At 42.1% G+C, this 27166-nt stretch overlaps 1 protein-coding gene across 3 annotated transcripts in view; it reads right to left on the reverse strand.

The window, feature by feature from the left end:
* The window catches only part of PAPLN (papilin, proteoglycan like sulfated glycoprotein), a 178040-nt gene that overhangs the window by 71197 nt on the left and 79677 nt on the right, over positions 1-27166 (reverse strand). For 2 of the 3 annotated variants that reach the window (XM_073638865.1, XM_073638867.1), the window contains exons 9-28: positions 26801-26881; positions 26442-26614; positions 25663-25786; positions 25433-25559; positions 24242-24301; positions 20282-20489; positions 20013-20189; positions 18720-18876; positions 17531-17605; positions 17197-17263; positions 16982-17072; positions 15118-15223; positions 13659-14133; positions 9416-9553; positions 8276-8403; positions 7728-7869; positions 7332-7463; positions 6201-6328; positions 5495-5603; positions 5233-5408 (exon numbers count right to left, since the gene is read on the reverse strand). In XM_073638865.1, the coding sequence (XP_073494966.1) occupies positions 5233-5408; positions 5495-5603; positions 6201-6328; positions 7332-7463; positions 7728-7869; positions 8276-8403; positions 9416-9553; positions 13659-14133; positions 15118-15223; positions 16982-17072; positions 17197-17263; positions 17531-17605; positions 18720-18876; positions 20013-20189; positions 20282-20489; positions 24242-24301; positions 25433-25559; positions 25663-25786; positions 26442-26614; positions 26801-26881 (2874 nt within the window). The remainder of the gene's footprint in view (positions 1-5232; positions 5409-5494; positions 5604-6200; positions 6329-7331; positions 7464-7727; positions 7870-8275; positions 8404-9415; positions 9554-13658; positions 14134-15117; positions 15224-16981; positions 17073-17196; positions 17264-17530; positions 17606-18719; positions 18877-20012; positions 20190-20281; positions 20490-24241; positions 24302-25432; positions 25560-25662; positions 25787-26441; positions 26615-26800; positions 26882-27166) is intronic. The other variant, XM_073638866.1, reaches the window with a different exon arrangement.

A 27166-nucleotide genomic window follows, 5' to 3' on the forward strand; every position in this document is an offset into this window, starting at 1 on the left:
TGCAATGCTCTGCAGCCTATCAATTTCTGGTATATATTTTTCACTGCTTGTGTGATCTGTCCTGAAAACTGCATTATATCTCCATGCAATGCTCTGCAGCCTATCAATTTCTGGTATATATTTTTCACTGCTTGTGTGATCTGTCCTGAAAACTGCATTATATCTCCATGCAATGCTCTGCAGCCTATCAATTTCTGGTATATATTTTTCACTGCTTGTGTGATCTGTCCTGAAAACTGCATTATATCTCCATGCAATGCTCTGCAGCCTATCAATTTCTGGTATATATTTTTCACTGCTTGTGTGATCTGTCCTGAAAACTGCATTATATCTCCATGCAATGCTCTGCAGCCTATCAATTTCTGGTATATATTTTTTCACTCCTCTAGCTTTTTTATTCCATGATACTTAAAGGTCATCACACTTACTTTAAGAGTTTATGATCCATGCCGAGTTTACTAGTCTGTTTTTTTTTGTTTTTTTTTCCCTGCACTTTATGGTCTCCTGTTGTCTTTTAAGCTAGTGATTGATTGTTAATGAGTTAAATCTGTGCAGATCTAAGCAGATACGTCCCTATATATTGAGACTTAGTTAAGGGGAGGCATTTATGCGGGGGCATTTATGCATATAGCATTTATGCATACTTTATCAAAGTGCCATAATTTAGCAAAGTGCCCTGGCAGTTAGAAAATGGCAGTTGGACAGGGCAGGAGACAGGTAAGACATGCAAGACAATTAAACAAACTTGCTTCCAGGTCATCTTTTTGGCAAACAGTATTCACCATTTGTATCTGTGCCATTTATACTCTGGTTGCTACAATCATCCACATTCACCGTTCACCCACAAATGCGGCACACTTCATCCATATTAATCCCTCACTCCTCTCTTCTCCTATGTACAGTTGTCATGCTCTCTTCACAATGTTATACCACGCAGATCCATTCATTCCCACCATACAACGCAGGAAACGCTCTCACAAATCACTCAATCATCTGCTCACTCTCTGTATCTTCCTTCTATTAGTCGCAGGTGATATTTCTCCCAACCCAGGACCCTCCAGTAATAATAACACTAACTCTTTCCCTGTTACATTCAGAAACCCTGCTAATCTCATTAATATTCCCTGCATATCTTCTGTCTCATTCAACTGTGCCCTTTGGAATGCACGCTCAGCTTGTAATAAACTCTCTTACATCCATGACTTTTTCCTCTCTAATTCCCTCAACCTTCTGGCTCTCACTGAAACCTGGATCCAGCAGTCGGACACCACCGCCGCTGCAGCTCTCTCCTATGGTGGCCTACATTTCTCTCATACCCCGCGACCTGACAACAGATCAGGTGGAGGTGTTGGTCTGCTTCTTTCAACAAAATGTACTTTTCAGGTTATCCCCCCTGTACCCTCCCTTATCTTCCCGTCCTTTGAGGCCCACACAGTCAGACTCTACCGGCCCTTCTCCCTGCGAGTGGCGGTTGTCTATCGCCCCCCAGGTCCCCCCCGTCAATTCCTGGATCACTTTGCTGCCTGGCTTACAAATTTTCTATCCTGCGACATCCCCACGATAATCATGGGAGACTTTAACATCCCAATTGGCGATCCTCTTTCCCCATCTGCCACGCATCTTTTCTCATTAACCTCCTCCTTCGGCCTTTCACAGCTTGCTAATTCTCCTACACATGAGGACGGGAACACATTGGACCTGATCTTCTCCCGGCTTTGCTCAGTACATGACTTTACTAACTCTCCCCTTCCACTCTCTGACCATAATCTTCTTTCATTCTCTGTCAAGAACTGTGACTCTACTCAAGACACTCCCACCGTCCACACTTATAGAAATTTACGCGCCATTAACACCCAGAAATTTTTAAAAAGGTTGCAATCATCATTGGCCCCAATCTCCTCCCTCTCATGTCCCGAATCTGCATTGAAGCATTATAACAAAATAATGCTATGCGCCCTGGATGAAGCCGCACCTCCTACACAAAGAACAATTCGGCATAGACGGCGACAACCCTGGCACACGCCTCAAACACGTCTTCTCCAGAGGTACTCCAGGTGCGCTGAACGGCTGTGGAGAAAATCAAATCTGCCCAAAGATTTCCTCCACTATAAATTTATGCTGAAAACATATAACTCTGCCCTTCACCTCTCCAAACAAACCTACTTTAACAACCTCATCATCTCACTTTCCAATAATCCTAAACGACTCTTTGACACGTTTCATTCTCTCCTCAATCAAACAGCACAGGCCCCGACCACCGACCTCAGCGCTGACGATCTGGCTAACTATTTCAAAGAAAAAATTGACCATATCCGACAGGAAATTTTCTCCCAATCCCCAAATGTTATGCATGCTCCCCCCCGCCACATTGTATCTTGCTCATTTTCTGACTTCGAACCAGTCACGGAAGATGAAGTGATCAGGCTCCTTGCATCTTCTCGCCCTACCACCTGCACCAGCGACCCTATTCCCTCACATCTCCTTCAGTCCCTTGCTCCAGCTGTCACCTCTCACCTAACTAAAATTTTCAACCTTTCCCTCTCATCTGGTATCTTTCCCTCTTCTTTTAAACACGCCAGCATACAACCATTACTTAAAAAACCATCCCTCGACCAGAACTGCACGGCCAACTACAGACCTGTTTCCAATCTTCCCTTTATCTCTAAACTCCTGGAACGTCTGGTCCACTCCCGTCTAATCCGCTATCTCTGACAACTCTCTTCTTGACCCTTTACAATCTGGTTTCCGCTCTTTACATTCTACTGAAACTGCCCTCACTAAAGTCTCTAATGATCTACTAACAGCTTAATCTAATGGTCACTACTCCCTGCTGATTCTCCTGGATCTCTCTGCAGCATTTGACACTGTGGATCACCAGCTCCTCCTCACTATGCTCCGCACTATTGGCCTCAAGGACACGGTTCTCTCCTGGTTCTCCTCTTATCTCTCTGACCGCTCCTTCTCTGTGTCTTTTGCCGGCTCCTCCTCCTCCCTACTTCCTCTTACTGTCGGGGTTCCTCAAGGATCAGTCCTAGGCCCCCTTCTTTTCTCCTTATACACCGCTCCTATTGGACAAACAATCAGTAGATTCGGTTTTCAGTACCATCTCTATGCTGATGACACCCAATTATACACCTCTGCTCCGGACATCACCCCTGCATTACTACAAAAGACCAGTGATTGTCTTTCTGCTGTGTCTAACATTATGTCCTCCCTCTACCTAAAACTGAATCTGTCAAAAACTGAACTCCTCGTCTTTCCTCCCTCCATTAATCTACCTGTGCCCGATATTGCCATCTCCGTTTGTGGCTCAACCATTACTCCCCAGCTACAAGCCCGCTGTCTTGGGGTCATTTTTGATTCAGATCTTTCTTTCACTCCTCACATCAAATCACTCGCTCGTTCATGTCATCTACACCTCAAAAACATCTCAAGAATCAGGACTTTTCTCACCTTTGACTCGGCAAAAACTCTTACTGTCGCTCTTATTCATTCTCGTCTTGACTATTGCAACGCTCTACTAATCGGTCTCCCTCTTACTAAACTCTCCCCCCTCCAATCCGTCCTGAACGCAGCAGCCAGGATCATATTCCTCGCCAACCGCTACTCAGATGCCTCTTCCTTGTGCCAGTCATTGCATTGGTTGCCCATCCAATATAGAGTTCGTTTTAAACTTATCACGCTTACCCACAAAGCGCTCCATGCTTCAGTACCCCCCTACATCTCCTCCCTTGTCTCAGTCTACCACCCTACACGTGCCCTCCGTTCTGCAAATGACTTGAAACTAAAATCCTCCATAATCCGAACTTCCCACTCCCGTCTCCAAGATTTCTCGCGTGCTGCGCCAATTCTCTGGAATGCACTACCCAGGACAGTTCGATTAATTCCCAATACCCACAGTTTCAAGCGAACCCTAAAAACACATTTCTTTAGACTGGCGTATCACCTAAACACACTCTGTCCATCCCAGCTTTCCCCCATATTAAAATCTTCTTCAACTTCGGGTTCAAACCAACCATGCACATAAAAGCCTCTGTCAGGACTGCACACATACTGGCTGGCGACCAGTCCATGTATTATTATTTATCCTATTCAGTATATCAAGGCTGCATTATACAATATATGTACTTTTTACCTTTTGTGTCTCCCCCACTTCCTCATAGACTGTAAGCTCGCGAGCAGGGCCCTCACTCCGTTCGATATGAGATATGCTTATTCTGTATTGTCTGTATAAGTCCCCCATAAAATTTGTAAAGTGCTGCGGAATATGTTGGCGCTATAAAAATAAACTATTATTATATATATATATATATATATTTTAGGTGTTGGTTATGTGTCTAACCTTTTCTGGAGGTCCTCTCAATGCTCTGTAATCCAACTGAAGCGAGGGAGAGGTACCGCCCTTTTATTTCAGACTGTTTCCTGTCCTTGGTGGGGCGGATCTCTCTCAAGGTGTGCTGTCATGGGTTCAGGAAAAACCGGCTACCGGTAAGTAACCTTGGTGTTTTCCTTTTAGACACTTAAGGCCTAAAAGTCCTCACCTGTCTTGTAGCGTGCCTGTTTTTTGAGGATGGTAGGAATTTGGGGATATATTAAAGTCTCTGCAAAGGTCAACATATATTCTCCAGATAGTTATGTCACAAGGAACTCAAAATGACTGTTATAAATGCTATAAGGAACAGGTGATTTTTCTCTTAAGCTAATGTTGCATGGTTTTGCATCGCACTTGGCCATACAAGTCAATGGATGCATGGAAACCCTCAGACTGCACTCTGATGACATTTGAGTGCAGTCCGATTTCCACGGATTGACAGAATGGAGACATTTTTTTTCCCCCATCTTCTCCTCAACTGAGAGAATCAGGCCACACTATGATCAGAGTGTGATTAGCATAATTCACCAGATTTCTCTCGGGTAAGAGACCCTAGCTTTAGAAGAAAAACGGAAGATTGCTTTTTCACCATTTTGGATGAGAAAAATCAGCCAAGTCTATGTATTGCAGATCAGCCCCACTCCTATGAATGGAACAGAGCAGCAATAGCAAACAACCCCAGGGTCTAGTGTAGATCTGTTAGTTGGGGTGGAAACGTATGAAAAAGTGCACGTGAGTCAGTTTTGTTTTAGGCAAAAAAAAATGCCCCAACAACTCAGTTGAAGGAAGCTTTCACGGCATCATATGTCTGAATGGGCAACAGCTAATGTTTGGGCACATGGGCCGTACACAGGACTCACCGGCGGCCGTTTGCTTGTTCACTCTGACCTCGGCACTAGCGCTGATGGAATGCGTGCCGCTATATGCATTACACGTATACGATCCCTCATCTGCTGCCTTGGTGTTCCTTATAACCAGGCTGCCATCGTGCGATACATAGGTATGGCTCCCATCTGGTTGCACTGGTACGCCATTCCTAGAGGGACACAGTCGGGAAATGAAAATCACACTAGAATACACTAATCCATCTTATATTTTCAGATAGGATTGCCTGTACGTTACCTCGACCACTGAACGTTCACATTTTCACCTCTCACCACACAACGCAGAGAGGCATCGCCCCCTTCTGCCACGGTAACGCTGTTTGGCGGATCAGTGATTTTCAGCTCCCCTGCCACGAGAAAAACAATTAGTTTTCATTAATTTCCAAGAGAGTTAGAAAAAAAAAATTGACAACTTTCTACTGCTGTTCAACCTAATGTTCCCTGGAAGTACAGTAGTATCCTTCTTTTGAAGATATCTTGTATCCTCAAAAGAAGGAAAAAAAAAAGCCAAAATAGTTCCAAAGTACGGTATTTCTAAATTTTAAAGGAACGATCATTAATAGTTATTTGATATCATAGTAATGAAAGTATAAAGAAGGCCAAGAGTTCAATTGAAGTCTAAAGTGTCCAACATCTCATCAGTTAGGTTTGTATCTCTTAGATCACTGCTTTCTTCATGAGGACCGGATTATCTTGGCCACTAATCTATATTCCACTTCTACTCACAAAGTGAAATTTGTATTCGGTTAAATGAAACATGACGACACTACAGAAAAAAATATCTGATTTCAGACAGCCATTACGTGGCCATATCTGTATTCTAGAAGCAAGTCGTGGCCTCACCACGGGTCATCTAACCCAAAGATTAGTCTGGAACTTGCTGAAGGAATATGGATGCTAAGATAAAGAATATAGTACTGAGCGGTGCTTTGTTTCCAGCGTACCTCTGATTTTAAGTTGGATTTGTTTGAATTCCCTCCGGGCTCCAGTTGTTGTCGCACATGTGTAGAGCCCGTCATCTTCTGAGTTCACCCGACTAATGACAAGGGAACCGTCTGTGTGTTTTCTGTACCTGCAAAAAAAAATATGCCAAATCCAGATCCTTGGTTATTACAACTGCAATGTTGAAGATCCGCACTGCAAGCTTATCGTCACGGTTTTACTTCTACCCAACACTGCTCAGGAGCCAAAGTATCACAAAGAATAGGCAAAAAATACTTTCAAATTGAAGGGAGTTGGGCTATGCACGCACACCATCTTTTTCAGGCAGATTCCTCCCAAAATCCATCTGAAAAATTGCGGCAAAAGAGCCCCCATAAACACAATATAGTGCACAGCAACGTAAAAACAACATTGCTGTGCACATGTTCTATCTTATGTCACTTCTATTAACTGCTTCAGGGTTTAAAAACCCCCAAGTGGTTAAAAGTAGTGACTTGCTCATTCTTTGGATGGTTTCCGCTAGTGCTTTAGACTGCACCGTATAGGACAAAAACATTGGCGGTGGAGCAGGCACAAGAAAAGCCACCAGCATCTAAAAGAGGCCGTGTGCCCATAGCCTTAGACTACAAATAAACCCTATTCTGCACTTCTGTTACTATGGGAAAACATAGGGATGCAGAGGAGCTGGCTGCACAACAACAGACTAATATTAATGTAGACTGGATGACAAAGCGGTTGTAAGAGAAAAAAAAAAACTGCCTTAAATCCCCAGCACTCAAAAAAAAACATTATGGGCTTTATTCTTAGCAATGGTAGCCAGGAATGAAGAATTGGCAGCTACATTAAGGGCCCTTTGTCCTATGAGATGTCACCAGTAATATAATTGGCACATAATAGATGGGGCAGCTTGTTGCAGATTTTTCTTGTTCTTTGAAGCTCGTCAGGTTTTACTTTTTATCTTTCAATAATAGCACTTAGTATTTGGCTAAAGCATCTGTGTCTGTATGACTGCTGATGATCCCTCCTTGGCCTTGTGAGTCAGTCGGCCATCGTCACGTCTGTATATTCTCATTTACATCGCAGCGGAGTGACGATCCTTGCAGAGCAGTATATTACATTACATGCAGTCATACCTAGGGGAAGGCAATGGCTGCCCATCTTTTTGCCATTCTACTGTAGTGCTGGGAGAAATTTCAAGATGGCAGGAAAGTCTTGTTCGATGACCGAGATTTGCTTCCACTTGCACAGGCCCTGTTAATAATGTCCTAAAAAAGACCATAACACACGGTTATAATTAATATTCTATCACATCTGAAATAGAATTAAATATTAAAGTGCTAACGTTTTACTTTCCATAGTTCCACACTACAAAACCCTGTTCTTGCTGATGTGCATTCAACAAATTAGCCAGAAGTAGGAGTCAGATGGGATTACAACTGTATAGGGTTTTGAGTATATAAACATAGAGGTCTGCAGAGGAGCTGCGTACAGAAAACTGCTGGATATTTTATTTCCAATGGATCATGTACCTCCTGAGTGACTGTGTACCACGGCTGCTCTGCGAGTTGTCCCTTAATGTCTCAGCAGCAAGAAAGTCTGTTCTCCGCCCATCTTCGCGATCTCTGGCGTGACCATGGTTATGTATTCTGTGATGTTCCCTAGTTTCCATTTCTACAAATGTGAAATTTAAAATGCCAAAATATATGACAAACACAACCGACACCAAATCCAAATAGTCTGATCTGTTAAGGTCCTCATACACAGTAGATAAAAGTTGGCCAAACTTGCAGATTTCACCAGTTTTGCCCAACCATCTAATGTGCATGGGGGCTTCCCGATGTTCCCCCCAATAGATGCAATTCAATCATCTGATACTTTTATTCTCGGCAAGATAAGCTGCTGCCAGATTACTCCTAGAGAACACAGAAGCACTCGTCTGAGCGGAGCTTCCCTTTATATGGGGAAGAGCCATCTAATGTGTATGGCAACCTTTAGAATATGTGAATATTTAAGTAAAAGAAAAATGCAGCATTGATAATTCTATTAAATGTATATCATGTTATATTGTTAAACTGACCCCTCACTTGAAGCCGCACTCTGTGTGTCTCTCTGCGATTTCCATTTGAAACCGTACATGTATAAGTACCAGCATCTTCAAGACGGACGTGGCTGATCACTAAGGAGCTGTCTGACTGGTACGTGTGCCTGTAAAAAAAAAAATACCATCATTTGTTAATTTATGGCAAACTGTAAATCCCATACCATGTGCATACAATCATTGGGGGACAACGGAAATTTATCACCCAGGCTTTTGTTTCCACCGTCTGAGATCAGCAACGTGTGGAGCAGAGACCCTGATTCCAGCAATGTGTCACTTACTTTACTGCAGTTTTGATAAAAAACTGATTTATCGCTGCAGGTATACCAGTCCTCTGAATGCAGTGCTGTGTATAGCTCTGGCCACACCACTGATTGGCAGCTATCTCTGTACACTGTGCATAGGCAACAAGTTGCCAATCAGTGGTGGAGGTGGGGTTATATGGAGCTTATGAATATGAACGACTACATTGTAGCATATTTTCTAGGCCTGTAGTGATTATCTATTACTGACCACGTCGGAAAGGGGTGGGGTGGTCCGGAAGTCAAAGAAATGTTTCATCTAAATCCCTATCTATTTGATGCTGTAATCTAAACTAATTTTGAATATACTTGCCTATCTGTTACTGCATTTTGTTTCCCTACTCCCTATGGGATGATGCTTCGTCTGACAATCCCAGTGCATGCTGGGATACTCAAACGAAGAGTCATCAGGGGGGCAGGGGCTGCAGTCATTGTCATAGCTTCTGCCAGCCTCCTTGAAATGAAGAGTCATCAGTGATGCTCATTTCAGTGGTAGAGCTAGTCCCTGCGCGCTGTCATTGTGCGCTGTTGCCGGCTCAGATGATAGTAATGAGACAGCATCACAGAGGAGAGCATACTGTCATAGCACAGTGTCAGGGTACCTGGGGCTGGAATGCAGGGACCAGTGCCGCCCCCACAGCCAAGTTATATCAATCTGACATTTACAATTCGTAAAACAAAATTACGCTTTAATTACTATATCTTATAATTATCACACTGTGCTGCATGATACACATGGGATTTATTTATTAGTAACACAATTTATTTGCTTTCAAAATGTAATTAAAACATTACAAATAATTTTTTGGCTTCTGACCTGGTAGAAGACACAGGAACTCCATCCTTCTGCCACTCCACCCTGGGAAATGGGTAATCACTGACCCTGCAAAGTAGTCGGATCGTTTGTCCAGGTGACGCCTCCATGGCTGAGGATTCTGCTTTGTCCAAGATAATTCTTCAATGATAAAAAGAAAGAATGATGGTCCTAAAAGTCCTAGTGGGATCAGACAAGCGTCATCATGCTCTTAAAGCGGACCGGTCTTACAATCTGGCCCTTTCGATCTGAGTTATGTAGAGACTTTTGTACCACCGTTATTTTCATATTACTACTGTTTTATCAAGTGACGGCTACAGTCCACATGATTGCATACGACTTTTTGTGTTCCTGTAGGCTGCTGCTGTCAGTAAAAATCAATCAGTAGCGCTACTTCAAAGTAGTTACACCACAGTTGAGATCAAGTAAAGACCATAGCAAATACATACCCGCCTGACCCAGTTAATGCAAAGTAATTTACAAATTAAAGCTTCAAAAAAACAGTTTCAAAATGTTCCATCATGCTTGTAAACGAATAGTTAAGTGGTCCTCGAGTGTATATACTGCTTGTATAAGTCTGCCAGGTTCATCTGTAAAACAACCCATCTTTCCATGACTGATATGCATGGTGCTTCATCATCCACACTCGTCAATGCTCTTGTGCAATACTGCAAAGAACCAGTGTATTCAGAGGCTTAAATTATCTTGACGGTAGGTTTTCGTTAAATAAGTTGTCCAGAATTAGACCAATTTCCAACTTCCATATATTAAGATTAGTGATGAGCGAGCACTAAAATGCTCAGGTCGAGCACATTGGAATACTCGGGTGCTCGACCCGAGCAACGAGCCCAATGTAAGTTTATGGAAAACTCGAGCATTTTTCTGGTGGTCCCCCCCCCCCCCCCGGCGGTCTGCAGAAGGACAAAAATTGCCCAAATCGATGGGAATGGTGCTCAATTAAACGTCAGGCTGGCAGAATATATACTGTAGGCAGACAGGCAGGCAGGGTATATAGGAGGGTGCATGAAAAACATAGCAGGGCACTTGGAACACACTAGTGCCCTCCGATTTTCAAGCACCCATCTCTTTAAAAAAGCCAGCAATTCATCAGCGGCATACACCGGTACCCGACAATTTAGAACAAAAAGAATAGAGCATCACACATAGATTAGATAGATAGAAACATGTCAGTCACATATATAAGAAGTACAGTGACAGTGTTGCTTACTCCAGTGTTCCTGCAGTGTCTCTGAAGGATGACAAGCTGGATGGCAGCGCTCAGCTTACTGTACTTGTCATTTAGTGTTAAAGGATTTTTTTAAAAAAAGTGTTTTCATGCACCGTCTCTTTAAAAAAAGCCGGCCGGCAATTCAGCATCGGTACCCGACAATTTAGAATAGAAAGAATAGAGCATCACACATAGATTAGATGGATAGAAACATGTCAGTCACATATATAAGAAGTACAGTGATAGTGTTGATTACTGTACTTGTCATTTAGTGTTAAAATAAAGGATTTATTAAAAAAAAAAATTGGCGTGGGGTTCCCCGTAATTTTAGTCTCTAGCGGAGGTTAAGCAGACAGCTGGGGCAGATGTTTGAAGCCTGGGAAGGGGGTAATACCCACGGAGCTTCCCAGGCTACTAATACCAGTCCCCAGCTGAATACCTAGCCTTTACTAGCTATTAAAATGGGGGACCCAAAACAAAAATGACGTGGGGTCCCACCTATTTTAATAGCTAGCAAAGGCTAGGCAGACAGCTGGGGGCTGATATTAATAGCCCAGGAAGGGTGCCATGAATATTGGCCCCCTCCCAGGCTAGAAACACCAGCCGTCAGCCGCCCCAGAAATGGCACATCCATAGGATGCGCCAATTCTGGCACTTCGCCTCACTCTTCCCACTGCCCTGTAGAGGTGGCAGTGGGGTAATAGGGCTGGGGTTGATGTCAGCTTATAATGCCAGCTGACATCAAGCCCAGGTTAGTAATGGAGAGGCGTCTATAAGACACCCCCATTACTAACCCCATAGTCAAAGTTAAAAAAAAAAAACAAACACAAAACACCCAGAATAAAGTCCTTTAATTGAAATAAACACACAATTCTTTAATGTTCTAAATTAAACCATACTTACCATCACGCCCATTCCAGCTGAAGCCAATGTCTTCTGCAATAAAAGTAAAATAATAAACCAACATCATCCTTACCTTTCCATGGTTCCCAGGACGGCTCTAGCTCTGCTACATTCACATGACAGGCTGGATCGCAGCTGAAAGCTGCCATCCAACTTACCATGCCGCAGACACTGAGAAGCGCAGGCATGCTTGCGCTCCTCAGTGTCTGGCTGTGACGGCATCCAGATGAGCCGAGTTCATGTCCAATGAACTCAGCTCACCTCATGCACGTCACTGACAGCGTGGGAAAATTCTCCTGCGCTTGCTGTGAGTTCTCTCACGCTCACCGCAAGCGCAGGAGAATTTTCCCACGCTGTCAGTGAGGTGCATGAGGTGAGCTGAGTTCATTGGACATGAACTCTGCTCATCTGGTTGCCGTCACAGCCAGACACTGAGGAGCGCAAGCATGCCTGCGCTTCTCAGTGTCTGCGGCATGGCAAGCTGGATGGCAGCTTTCGGCTGCGATCCAGCCTGTCATGTGAATGTAGCAGAGCTGGAGCCATCCTGGGAACCATGGAAAGGTAAGGATGATGTTGGTTTATTATTTTACTTTTATTGCAGAAGACATTGGCTTCAGCTGGAATGGGCAAGATGGTAAGTATGGTTTAATTTAGAACATTAAAGAATTGTGTGTTTATTTCAATTAAAGGACTTTATTCTGGGTGTTGTGCTTTTTTTAAATACTTTACTAGAAATTCATGGCGGTCATGTCTAATATTGGCGTGACCCCATGAATTTCGGGCTTAGGGCCAACTGATAACAACAAGCTGGCCCTAACCCCTTTATTACCCAGTGAGCCACCGCACCAGGGCCCTGGATGAGTTGGGTACAGCGCCAGAAGATGGCGCTTCTATGAACGCGCCATTTTCCGGGGCGGCTGCGGACTGCAATTTGCAGCGGGGAGGGGCCCAGAAAGCTTGGGCCACCCTGCGCTGCAGATTCCAGCTCCCAGCTGCCTAGTTGGACCTGGCTGGACACAAAAATAGGGCGAAGCCCCACGTATTTTTTTATTTTTATTATTATTATTTCATGAAATTCATGAAATAATAATAAAAAAAAGGGCTTCCCTATATTGTTGTGTCCAACCAGGTACAAATAGGCAGCTGGTGGTTGGGGGCTGCCCGTTCCTGCCTGCTGTACCTGGCTGGACACAAAAATAGTGCGAAGCCCCACGTCAATTTTTTTTAAATTATTTCATGAATTTCATGAGGCGCTTACAATACTTATTCATATGACCGTTCTGGATCTTCAGTTGTAAAACCTTTTGCAACACATCTGCTGTGTGTGAGTAACCATGATAATGGTACAACAAAATAACAATGACAGATAGGACCTTGGATGTAATAGGGGGCATACCACTAAACATTATATAAACCAGGGAGACCATAGGTATTTTCAAAACCCCAAGATAACATATTAAACATTAAAACACCATATGTTGACTAAAAGAGATAAATGCTTTATTTATGTATTTTTTAAGAAATAACACATAGGCATAAATAACATGTGTGAAAAGACATAACATGGGCATGTGAGGCAGCAGGGGGTAGATAGAGACACAGCTGGTATCCAATTCACATTGGACCTATAATAGGTCACATAGTCCAACCCATACAATCCATTAGTCACAGACAATGTGTGCAGAAAAAGTTAAACAACATAGATCAAGTGACCTATAACAAGTCACAGTATAAACAACCATCAGAGGTTTTTTCAGCAACACATAAATAGTACAAACATCACATGGAAAGGGTTAACTAAGACATACTTAGTGAAAGTAAACAGGTGACCAGCAGTGCCAGGGGAGGCCCCGACACGTGTTTCCGTACTTCCTCAGGGGGAACATCTGTCTCTATCTACCCCCTGCTGCCTCACATGCCCATGTTATGTCTTTTCACACATGTTATTTATACCTATGTGTTATTTCTTAAAAAAATACATAAATAAAGCATTTATCTCTTTTAGTCAACATATGGTGTTTTAATGTTTAATATGTTATCTTGGGGTTTTGAAAATACCTATGGTCTCTCTGGTTTATATAACCATGATAATGGTAGAAACAAAAGTAACTTTACCTTGAAATGGAAGAATGACGAGATGAAGAATCCTCTTCTGCAGACGCCCCATATCCAGTTTGCTGTGTGGACGGTTGAGCTACTCGCGGACCCACATTGCGCTCGTCCCAGTCATGGCCAGCAAGATATCGGCCTTCGGCATCTTGGTCCAGGGTTCTCACCATCCCTCCAGGGCGTTGTCCTTCTTCATTTTCAAAAGTTGTCGCATCCTCAATCCCTAGACGTTGGTGTGACATGCGATCCCACTTCATTCCTCGCTTGCGGTATCTGTACTCTATGGTTCCTGTTGTCCTTCCTGGAATTTTTTTGCACGAGTTCATACATTCTTCTTCAGTTTCAAAACTGTTTCTGTTACCATGACAGCCACCATACCAAAACCGATTGCATTTTCCAACGTCCGGCACAAAGTACCAGCGAGTTGTCCAATCACTGCAAGGCCCCAAAGCACTTGGAAGTAAACACATTGTAGGATAAGCTGTCGGGAAAATAAAATAGGCAAAATAAGTGATTATTAGAGAATTTACTACAGAAATTGCTGGCTATGTCCATAGTTCAACAGAAGGTGAATCACCCCAAGGATCATAACGATAGGGGACGCAAAGGGTGCAACAGTGACCGGGTCCGTGCAACAAGAGGGCCCACCGGCTCTAGCGCCCATTTCATCTGGATGTGTGTCTTCGCACATACATTCATCTGAAATGTATTATTGTGCAGAGACCTGCCGGTTCACTGCACCGCAATACATGACACTGGCCAATCAGAGGTCAGCTGCAGACATTGGCTTGCCCATCACAGGCGGTGTATGGCAGTAACATCATGCACTGCTCGGCTTCTGTGCCAGCTACCGAAGAGGACACCGCACATCGAGGGAGCAAGGAAAGGTAAGAATAATCATTTGTTTCTTTTTACAATGTGCAGCAGAACGAGGAACATTAATACTGGAAAGGGGACATAATACCAGGAAGGGTCCCAGGATGTGGGACATTATACCAGGAAGGGCACAGGATGGGGAACATTATTAATATAAGGGGCCTAGACTGTGGGAGATTGTTATTGGATGGGGGGGCATGGTTACAAGAAGGGGCCCAGAACAGTGGGGCATTGTTACAAGAAGGGGATGAGAATAGTGGTACATAATTACCGGAAGGGGCCAGATAGGGAGATATTATATGGGAATGGACTACCCCTATTTTTATAGGTTCTAGGTTGCTACAAGAGCTCATACATCAGACCAACAAGCAGGTGGAGGCCCAGATCCAAATTTTGCACCAGGGTCCATCGGACTCTAGTTACACCACTTTCCACTAGTGGTAGAAATGATTTAGTCTATTATGAGTTCATACTGCCCGGTAGTATACTAGAGAAGAAGCTAGGCAGGACAAAGTGTTAATGTATTCAAAATAGCAACACCAACTCATAAGAAACTGGTATTTACAGACAATCAAGGAGAAATACATACCATAACTGGGTTTACTATGACATCCTTCACCAACGGGACCAGAGGCTCTATTGACATTATCAAAGCAGCATCCATACTGAGAGGTTCTGCATTCATCTGAAGGAGTCTACGATTATACAATCAGTAAATAAAGTCTTCTCGTCAATTTACAAGTTGATTATTATTTTTATTTATTTTTTAACGTTGTGTTTACCTTCCATGTTCATGATTTCGTTGTGGGATCTTTAAAAAAACAGGATTAATACAGTACAAAGATGCAAATTGAGTCCAAAATCTGCAAATTTGAACTAGACTCCTTTTGGCCTCCTTTCCAACCGGACGCAATAGCAGAGTCTATTAGGCTATTATGTCCCGTTAAAAGACTGGATTTTTTTTTAATTACACTCTGTACTTCATCAAATGGCTGCTACTCTAAATATTCTGGAACAGTTTTTCTTTTTCTTCTGTGCTCCTCCCTTCCAAAGTTATGCCCCCACTTCCCCAGAAATTTTAAGTTTTCCTTTCAACCCAACTGGCTGTGTTTTGATTGGTCAGCAGTGGAGGAGAAAAAACAAATGCCCACTTGGTTGAAATGAAGATTTAAATCTTTAACATTGGGGGGCATTAATCTGAAACAGAGGGGTACAGCAGAAAGAGAAAAACTGTTCCAGTGGAGAAGTGTCAATTGAGGAGGTTCTGCATTTAAATTAATAATCCTCTGAAAGGTCCTCTTAAAAAAAGAAAAAAAAAAGGACCCGCAGAAAAGAAGCCAGCACAGTATAAAGTTGCAGACTTGGACTCGGTTTGCTTAATTTTACTCAATGGTAGAGGACTACGATTTAATGTTGTACGGGCTGTGCTGCGGTAAATGAGAAGCCTTTTGCGTTCCAAAATGTTTAATTGTTCCAACGTGTTTCGGTGCCTTTATCGAGGTTGAAAAATCAGTTATAAAAAGTAAGGCTACAGAGTAGCTTTATAAATGCAAGAGACATTAGGATACGCCTCTATTGCCTCTAGCCTTTATATTGCTGTACCTATACTCTGTATATTTGCTTTTTTAATGTTGATGAAGGTGCTGAAACGCGTTGGATCAAGAAAAGAACCATTTTGGAACACAAAAGACTTCTCATTTACTGCAGTGCAAAGGCATATCGTTCTCCTCTAGTACCATACATCTGGAAGAAGATTCTGTCCTCCAGCCGTGTAGGCCACACCGCAACGGATAATCATGTCTACAGGTGTTGTGCCTTCACGCAACACCGCCAGGTGAGCGCATACTGCCACCTTTCACCATCTCTACCAGGTGATGTGTGTGCGCGCGCGCGCTTTTGTCCCCCACACTGTTCTTCATTTTACTCAATGGCTCTCTGTTCGGTATTCAGATGGAGCCCCCCAGGGTATAGAACGTGGATGACAAACACATCATCAAAAAACAGCCTTAGATTTGCAGCCCAGACCAGAGCTTATCCCCTAATGAAGCTTCTCCTCATCAAATTAATTACATCCTTGCAAGAGATGTTTTTTTTACCCAGCGATTGCTCACCACAGTCACATCACAAGTGACAATTGCCAGTGAAATTTGTGTCCCGTCCAAAAATTCCTAAAATGTGTTTTTTTCCCCCTCTGTTCCATCTATTTATACCAATTTGTTAATATATATTTCACTGGAATACTTTGTACATATATCTTCTGTTGCAAATTTCATCTGCATTTTTACATTGTGGTAAAAATACCAATAAGTTGACAATTAGAAGACCTGCTGCTTTTCTTTTCCCAAAAGCCGAATTATTTTTTTCACGTATTCTGCAAATGTTAAGTAAATTTAAACCTGCAGCAAAAAAAGGAAAAAAAAAACACAATTAGGAGAGAGTAATATTTCACTTACTAAAGTGTCAGCTCTTGTGTTCCTTTCACTTGGACATCCTTCATTGTTGGAGCCCTGAGCAGCAGTCACTCCATCTGAGCAGCAGCCGTACCTATATTTAATAATAATAAAAAAAGAATAATAGGGAGCTTATAGTAAGAACACAAACAAATAAAAGAAAAACAATATAAACATATTTATAGGCTACAAATAATTATACTCCAAGACGTGCCCACCTGCTGCGCCTGCAGTCTCTGGGGTTTGGGGGAATAAAATTATCTTCTTTTCTAGGAGGGGAAGGGGCTGCAAATTAGAGACAGGAAAAGATCAATAAATAATAAATATAACATTAAATGGAAAAAAAAAATGATGGTTCTGAATTTTAGTCTTAAAAATGTCTCTAAAATGTTCAAATCCAACATGTTGATCTTAGACCTATTTATGGACAGATCCTGCAACTATATCTGACAGGTGTGAACATATCCTCAGAATTCCAGACGTGATAAAACTGTTCTACTTACAATGTCATTACAACTTCATGATTGTTTGTTAATGGTGGCATATACTTACTGGGCTGCTTGTATCGGGTGAGCGAGAACTGATCCGAATTATCATATCCCCAGGTGTCTTGCATACTTGGAACCTCTAAAAACACAAAACACAATCAATAAAATAAGATTTAGGTCACTTTCACACCTACTATTGGCACATTTTTCCTTCCAAATTCTAGCTGTGGTCCACCAAGTGTCCTAAAGTGCCACCATTACTTTATATCATCCTAGTTATATAGCCCTGCCAATGACTTACCACTGTGTTATATCGACAAGAAAAATGCATTAGAATCAGTATGCTGTAAGCTCCCCTTAGTGGTGACTGCAGGCAGACGCAATTTTATTGATTAAAGGGGACCTTCTCACTGGATTTTTAGTGTAAACTGAGTGCCTCCTCCAATTGGTGCTGCTCCACTGATTCTGGAACAGTTTTGCTTTTTCTTCTGTGCCCTTCCGTTCCAAAGTTATGTCCCTAGTAATAGTGATCCAAGTTTTTACATTTTCACTTCAATTAACTGGGTGTAAACCACAGAGCTTCTCTGTGGGCCAATCAAAACACGGCCACGCCCACAGAGGTATACGCCCATGTATTTGAAGATTAAAGTTGCACCTTTATTATCAGGGGCATAACTTTGGAACGGAGGGACACAGGAGAAAAAGAAAAACTGTTCCAGAATCAGTGGATCTGCGGCAATTGGAGGAGGTACTCTGTTTTTTTTGTTTTTTTTTACTTAAACAATCTAGTGAAAAGTCCTCTTTAACTCTAGTCTGTTTAGTATATTTGGAGTTCTATATTAGATGCAAGAAGCTCCGACTGCTAAGAATATTATATATTCGGTGGCTCAGTGGTTAGCACTGCAGCCTTGCAGCACTGGGGTCCTGGGTTCAAATCCCACCAAGGACAAATCTGCAAGGAGTTTGTATGTTCTCCCCGTGTTTGCATGGGTTTCCTCCCACACTCCAAAGACATACTGATAGGGAATGTAGATTGTGAGCCCCAATGGGGACAGTGATGATAATGCATGTAAAGCAATGTGTAATTAATGGTGCTATATAAGTGAGTAAAATAAATATATGAAATATATATAATATATGAAGCATAAATTCTAGACCTATTCAAATTTAAGTAAAAAAAAATGAAGTTTAGTTATCCACTTGTGTATTTAGCCATTCTTGCTTTTATTCATGTAGACTGATGTGGGACTTACGCTGTTGCAGGTAGCATGGCTGCATATTGCAGCTCTCGATCACAGATGGCTTATCAGGCTCATAGGCTTCACACGTCTCAGGTTCATAGAAGTTTCGATCGTTGTCCGCACAGATCACCTGGCGTTTTCGAATACCATTGTTACAGCTTTTGGAGCACTGAGAGTGAAAAGAATCAGAAAAGTGAAAAGCTCAGCAGATTTGGAGTCAAAGAAATTCAGTCTGAATCGATCCTCTGACAAGACACAGGAACATAGAAATCAATAGACCTTTTCCTAGAACTGTGAGGGAGATTTAGTGGAGCATGCCGCACTTAACCAAAAAGTATTACAGTCCTTGATTTTCAAAAGGCCTTTGGAAATTAAAGTGGCACCATGACAAATCTTATGGGCAACTGCTCCACTTTTCTTTGCATCAATTCTAATAAATCTTCCTCATCGTGTATTCTATCTTCTGGATAAGAAAAGGAGAGGTGGCAAAGGGCACTGTAACCCCTTCAGTTTGGACCTTGAGGGGAATGGCTGAATTTATAAAGAACAACAAATTAGATTTTTGTAAAGTTTTTAGCTTACAGGGAATCTGTCACCAGGTTTTTGCTAACAAATCAGAGGGCAGCATGATATAGGGTCAGGAACACTGATTCCAGCGATGTATCAATCACTGAGCTTCTTGCTGCAGTTTTGATAAAATCATTTTTCTCTGCTGCAGATTTACCAGCTCTCTGAATGCTGAGCTCTGTATAACCCCACCCCCACCACTGATTGGCAGTTTACTGCCTATGCACAGTGTACACAGAAAGCAGCCAATTAGTAATGGGGGTGTCGCTGGACTACCTGGCAGAAGGGCAATTAGTCTTCTTGTGATAATCTTACTGATAAAACATGGATTTTTATAAAAACTACAGCACACAGTCCAGCAAGTGACACATCAGTGTCAAAAATGAAGGGCCCATCATGATTCCTCAGGATATATGGGAAGCTGAATCCAGAACAGTGGTCATGGATCTGTTATAAACGGAGCCTGAACCCTTTTATTTATGTATAGAGAGAGGAAATAGATCTCTTAAGTACAAAGTGGTACTCCAAGAGTGGCTGTAGTCGTAATGGTAAGTACAGATTTTTTTTTCCATCTTTTTATTTTTCTTAAATCATTGGACAACACTTTAAGTATTTCTTATTGACGCCAATATTCGGATACATGTTAGGTAGGTAAGAAATGTAAGAAATTTATCAGAATTTATTGCATTAGGGGAATAATCCGTAGCAATCAAATAAATATTTAACATTTTTTCCTACCAGACCCCATTCTCCGATATGCCAGCCAATTTCCTGCACACAGTTTTCGCCGTAGCATAGCTGGTTATCGGCAGGCTTGACTTGGTGCATGCACGCTGTATCCTGAACGATGGCACCCGTGTCCGTTTTGCAAGTAACTGTCCGCTTCTGAATTCCTTCTCCGCACTCGGTTGAGCACTGAAACCAAATACCACATAGTAATCGACGTAGATCTTCTTATTGCTGAGATTTGGGTGTATATAACAGAGCACTGACGTGGGGCGGCTCACCTGTGTCCAGGGCCCGCTGTTCCATTTTGCACATGCCCGGAGATTGCAGACTTGCTGGGTTGGTGGCTTTTCGGTGAATGCAGTGCACTCGGCATCATTCACCGTGTGCTGGGAAGCTCGGCCTTCATATGTGACACAGTACACTGTACGGGTCTGAGTGCCCCCCCCACACGTGGCCGAGCAGGGCCCCCACTCAGCAACCTTCCAGCTGAAATGGACATTAACATTGCAAGGGCAATAAGAAGACGCTCACAGCAACAGAGTCCCTGGCACAGAGCATGTGGCACAAGTGGAAAATGATCATACCATTAAATATATGCCAAGGCAAGCGTCTATTTGGGCATTAAAGGAGATCATCAAAATGATCTGGATTGAAATGACTATGACAGGAGGGGTGACATTAACTTGCTCAAATAAATTGCATTCAATCAAGTACAGTAAAAGGACATATTTAATAGTTTTAAACATTTGTCACTTCACTGCAACATACTCTGTTTAGAAAATTAATGCAAAACCAATTCCTTTTGTAGCAGATGACAAAGCTTTAAGCACCAGCACCCACCGCCAGTAATCAGCATTATGCAGAGTCACCAAAGCCCAATGCTTGCACCAAATGCGCTAGTGGATAGCAAGTTCTCAGGATAACGTTTGTATTTGTAGGCATAGTGTTTTTTTTTTATAAAAAAAATAGTTTATTACAGAGGAAACCAGTCCTGATTGCCAGAGGCAGAATTTCAGCACCTATTGTATGCACAACTCGAGCGCTCACTAGTCCCCAGTTATCAAAAGTGTAAAAGTAAAACCAGTTTTTGCTGCTCATTGCATCTAGTAGCAGCTAAATTTTAATTTCCTAAATTAAAGAAGCACTCCTCCCATCAAAAAGTTTTTCCTCTTAATATACTGAAAGCATCATATTATACAGCACTGTGTACTTACAATTGCTCATTTTGCCTTTCTACCCAGCTAATTCTTCTCTTTTCCATTAGGTCTATGACATCATGTGATTAAAAAATGACTAGCTGAATCCTTCTAAGCCCTATGTAGAAACAGGAGGTCAATTTTCCCTGCATGAGTCATCATTAGAACTACAATTCTACAGCACTGCAAAGTTCCGTTTGGGCGGAGCAGCTGGGTCAGGAGTTGAAGAGGGAGATGACTCATGTAGGGACAAGAGACTTCCTGTTTCTACATAGAGCAGAGAAAAGAGATGAATTAGCTGGGGAGAAAGGCAAAATGAGCAATTGTAAGTACACAGTGCTGTATAATATGATGATTGCAATATACACTGCTCAAAAAAATAAAGGGAACACTCAAATAACACATCCTAGATCTGAATGAATGAAATATTCTCATTGAATACTTTGTTCTGTACAAAGTTGAATGTACTGACAACAAAATCACACAAAAATCATCAATGGAAATAAAATGTATTAACCAATGGGGGCCTGTGGAAAAACACACTACAGGCTGATCCAACTTTGATGTAATGTCCTTAAAACAAGTCAAAATGAGGCTCCGTATTGTGTGTGGCCTCCACGTGCCTGTATGACCTCCCTACAACGCCTGAGCATGCTCCTGATGAGGTTGCGGATGGGCTTGTGTGGGATCTCCTCCGAGACCTGGACTAAAGCATCCGCCAACTCCTGGACAGTCTGTGGTGCAACGTGACGTTGGTGGATGGAGCGAGACATGATGTCCCAGATGTGCTCAATCAGATTCAGGTCTGGGGAACGGGCGGGCCAGTCCATAGCTTCAATGCCTTCATCTTGCAGGAACTGCTGCCACACTCCAGCCACATGAGGTCTGGCATTGTCCTGCATTAGGAGGAACCCAGGGTCAACCGCACCAGCATATGGTCTCACAAGGGGTCTGAGGATCTCATCTCAGTACCTAATGGCAGTCAGGCTACCTCTGGCGAGCACATGGAGGGCTGTGCGGCCCTCCAAACAAATGCCACCCCACACTATTACTGACCCAATGACAATCCGGTCATGCTGAAGGATGTTGCAGGCAGCAGATCGCTCTCCACGGCGTCTCCAGACTCTGTTACGTCTGTCACATGTGCTCAGTGTGAACCTGCTTTCATCTGTGAAGAGTACAGGGCGCCAGTGGCGACTTTGCCAATCCTGGTGTTCTGTGGCAAATGCAAAGCGTCCTGCACGGTGTTGGGCTGTGAGCACAACCCCCATATGTGGACGTCGGGCCCTCATACTGTAAAGGACATACTAATATTCATGCTATGCAAGTGTAAAGGACATATTGATACTCATGCTAGAGCAACTCCATTTTGTCTGCTTGCTTTAAAATCATGTTATTATACTCCTTGCATAGCATACATTCTTTCCTTCTTTTCTCATGCTTCCCAAGCATCTTTTCCACACTAACCTTTTCTCACAAGAACATTCTGTGAGACACCCTGCTCCCGTTATCTGACTAGTCTGAGCCGGGATGGGTAACCTTGTAAATTTCCACCATGCACTGAACTAACGATAATATGACCATATGTGTATTTCCGTATTAATTGCACTAATATTGGCCTAAGCCTGTAGTACGGCTGTAGGTGATTGGCTATTGATATACTCAAAACAATATAAAATGCTAAGTAGAAATAAACGGGATTAGAGATTCTTGAATCCCCCCATACAGAGCTTTGCCTCCGTCTGGTTTTCTATTGGATTGCAATCAACCTTGTAAAATAATTTGACACTCACTTGGTCAACCGTGAAGGGCCATTGCCCTCCCTCAACAATACCACCCTCATGGAGTTGGTTTCTAACCGTTTGTGCAGACACATGCACATTTGTGGCCTGCTGGAGGTCATTTTGCAGGGTTCTGGCAGTGCTCCTCCTGTTCCTCCTTTCACAAAGGCGGAGGTAGCGGTCCTGCTGCTGGGTTGTTGCCCTCCTACGGCCCCCTCCACGTCTCCTGGTGTACTGGCCTGTCTCCTGGTAGCGTCTCCATCCTCAGGATACTACGCTGACAGACACAGCAAACCTTCTTGCCACAGCTCGCATTGATGTGCCATCCTGGATGAGCTGCACTACCTGAGCAATATCTGTGGGTTATAGAGTCCATCTCATGCTACCACGAGTGTGAAAGCACAACCAACATTCAAAAGTGACCAAAACATCAGCCAGAAAGCATTGGTACTGAGATGTGGTCTGTGGTCCCCACCTGCAGAACCACTCCTTTATTGAGGGTGTCTTGATAATTGCCAATAATTTCCATCTATTGTCTATTCCATTTGCACAACAGCATGTGAAATTGATTGTCAATCAGTGTTGCTTCCTAAGTGGACAATTTGATTTCACAGAAGTTTGATTTACTTGGAGTTATATTCTGTTGTTTAAGTGTTCCCTTTATTTTTTTGAGGAGGATAAAAACTTTGATGGGAGGAGTGCTTCTTTAATACTACATTTTATTGGCACCAATACAGATTTGACAAATCTCCCAAACGGAGAAGGCAGAAATGGATTAAAAAAAAAATCTTTGAGACAAATTCATGAGCAATTACTTTCTAACTTTTTGACCTCTTTGGGAATATGGACTATACAGAGCCGGTCCCCAATTTGGAACCTCACTAATTGGCTCGAATGGTTACCTTGTTGTAATGTTTGGCTGATAACTACTTTTTCCAGCCATAATGGCTCATTACCAGAGGTTTGTATCAATTAACTGTTCACTGGGCCAACTAATGTTATCAGAAGTTTAAACTCTGTCCACCTTGTATCTAGAAAAAAATAAATTACCAAAAAAGTTGTAAAACACCGAGATTTGGAGTCTGAGAAGATTTAGTTTTTCAGAAATGTTTTATTGCTAGAACAAAGCACCAAACGCAAGTAAGAAGAAAACCAATTGTCACCCTAGTATCTTAGATTTTTAGTAAGATTCTGTAGAATGTCTTTAAAGAAAACTTGTTAGTCCAAAGTAGAACTAAACAATAACCCGACTCCTATTTACCTGGTCATTTTTGTGTTCACTATGCGACTCCACATTGTCGGCTGATACAAGTAAGACATCCTTTTGCACAGAATAAGCAGATGTTACATTATGAATTCATGTGTCTATAGTTATATTTTTAACAATATTTGACTTGCAGATTAAACTTAATCAGATTCCCGGCTCTTAAGTAGATGAATAATTGAATCACATGCGAAGAAGATGAAAAATTGGTAACTAAAAGGATTTTATTTAGGTTGGCTTATGAGATAAGACCTTGGTTGTTATGCCAAAGGGAGAAGTATCCAGACCATTGGTAAGATGAGAAGAGTTTAGACTGTTTAGTGTTACAATAGCCAAACTTGGGATCTGGAGCATAGGAATGGCTTTCAAGTAGCCAATTGGCAGTAGTGTGAACATACCTTTAGGGTCCACATTTATTTCAGTAACGGTCCATGGGCTGTGCATGGTATTGCAGCTCAGCCAAAGTCATTTGAATAGGGTAAGGTTATGATACCAGACATACCATGAACAAGACTGACACTGTAGTATTGGATAACCTCTTTAAAAGGTAAGCGATCATCCGAGAATGACAATGTTTAAATCTAGGTTTTGCTTTGTTTATTATATGCATTTTTTTTTAAACTTTGCCAATGGTTTTATATAGTAAGTTTTTTTTATCGCAATCTATTAATAAATATAAAAATTAGTTATCCTGCAATTTTTACATTGGCCACTAGGGCTTTTTTTAGACTCATTATCAGAGGCAGGATTACAATGACTGGCAACAGCTCTATACACAGGTGATAAAACAGGATCCACCAGTCACAATAGACGATGTCACAGCTTCCCCTTCCTTTACAATAACCTTTGCACACGCTCATTAGATGCTTCAAAACAAAAGATAGGGTCAGGGAGTCTGTTCATTGCTGCTAATGTACATGTTTTGTTCGGTGAAAGAACAGAAAATCAGAGTCTAAAAAAGCTCCATTAGCCAAAGTGAAAGTGGCTACATTTCTAATTTTAATACAGACTGTGTTAAAAGAAAAAAATTGGTAAAATAAAATGCATTTAATACGAAAGTTTGATTACACAATAGGTAATTTTCTGATGATAAACACGTGGTAACCTGGAGACGTTCTAAGTTACGATAACTTATCAAATTATTTTAGGATAAATAATACATTTACAAGGTCCAACAACAATGACTACCTTTTCGTCTGTGGACATGGCTGTGTGCTGCAGGTTCTGTTGCTTGCCGGCGCACGTTTCCCTGCGCACATATAGTCTGGATATGCTTCATTATCTATAGTACAGAACACCAAACGGGACTGGTATCCTGCCAAGATGCAAAATAGTGGAATTACAGCAGTACTACGTAGAGAACCGTTTTCCTACTGAAGAATAATACAAAATATATTAGTATTTCTGTCTGGTTGTACCTCCACCACATTCTGCACTGCACTCAGTCCAAGATCCGTAGCTCCATTGATAGTCCTCCTCTGCAAGTTTATTAGGTAGGTAGTATTGGTAATAGACTCCTTTGTTGGGTTCTTGCCCAATGAGCTGAGATTAGAAAGTACAATTACAATTAATTAGCACTCTATTATGTCCTCCGAAAGCTGATCCTGCCACATGGTGCATTCACCGCAGATCAGGATGATCCAGGCAGATGCACCAAAGGCGCCATTTTGATGAAGAACAGGTTCAGGCAAGAAAAATTCAACCTAGTCCAATATATAACTAATTAATTGGAGAGGCGTCTAGAAATCTCAAAGGCATTCAGTATATTTTACAATTTCTTAAACAGTTAAAGAGGTATTCCCACCTAAAAGATCCCATCCCAATATGTACGAGGTGTAATAATAATAATAATAATATTAGCAAATACCTCCAATTAAAAATGTGGTATTGTTTTTCTGACTCATTATGTCACTTACCCCATGTGCAGGGCATTGCAGTAGCTTAGGTATCCATGGTTGTGACGACTAACAACTAACTGTCACTATATGAGTGGTCATAACCATGGATACCTAAGCTACTGCAATGCCCTGCACATGGGGTAAGTGACACAAGAAATCTGAAGAACTATACTACATTTCTAATTGGAGGTAATGGCTAATATTATTATTACTCCTACTACATATTGGGATAGGATCTTGGAGATGGGAATACCCATTTAGCTGTTCATCTAAAATTGCACATGGGAAGAGGTCGGTACCTCAATAACTAGCGGCTCAGTAGTTGGTCCCCTGGCTGTCAGTACTTCAGGTGCCAGGTCTCCCTCAGCTCCTCGATAGTAATGAAGGACAGTGTTGGCTACATTCAGGGCACGACTGTATTCAATAGTCCAATGTCCATTCAGGTAATATTCCCCTCGTGCGTTCTTTACAGCTACAACATAAAGAATTGTTATAATATGTTAAAAGACTTAAAGGGATGAAATATAGTGACTGAGAAGGGGTGGTACGAGTAGTGGACAACCCCTTTAATAAGCTTCTGCCTAAGTACAGGGGCATGCTGATACCACCAAGCCTTTCCTATACATATCGTTCAATTTTCAATTTGAATTTCTTTTACCTAGAAAGTTCCTTGTAGGTGAAACTTCCTTAATTTGTATATTGATGGCTCTGGTTGGAATGGTGAAGAGCTGACTGTACCCTGAAATATCAAAGACAAAAGTCTTAAAGTGGTTATTCACATCTTCATAAATAGATATTGTTGGATAGTTCTGGTAAATACAAGCAATTTTGCCATCTACTGCTTATTAATAATTGCAAATGTTCTTAGGATAGTAACACTTTTTTCTTTTGATTTCAACTTGCTGCCATTAGAAACAGACCCCCGCTGCTAGACGGAAGAATATGTGCAGTGCTTACAAGCTTTTTTCTATTGAGCTTGTAAACACTGTTTTGAAGCTAGTTACGTGCAGCAGATGTGACATAA

This window comes from Phyllobates terribilis, unplaced genomic scaffold, assembly GCF_046119375.1.
Source record: "Phyllobates terribilis strain yellow unplaced genomic scaffold, ASM4611937v1 Scaffold_7__3_contigs__length_470593459, whole genome shotgun sequence".
NCBI classification, from domain to species: Eukaryota; Metazoa; Chordata; class Amphibia; order Anura; family Dendrobatidae; genus Phyllobates; species Phyllobates terribilis.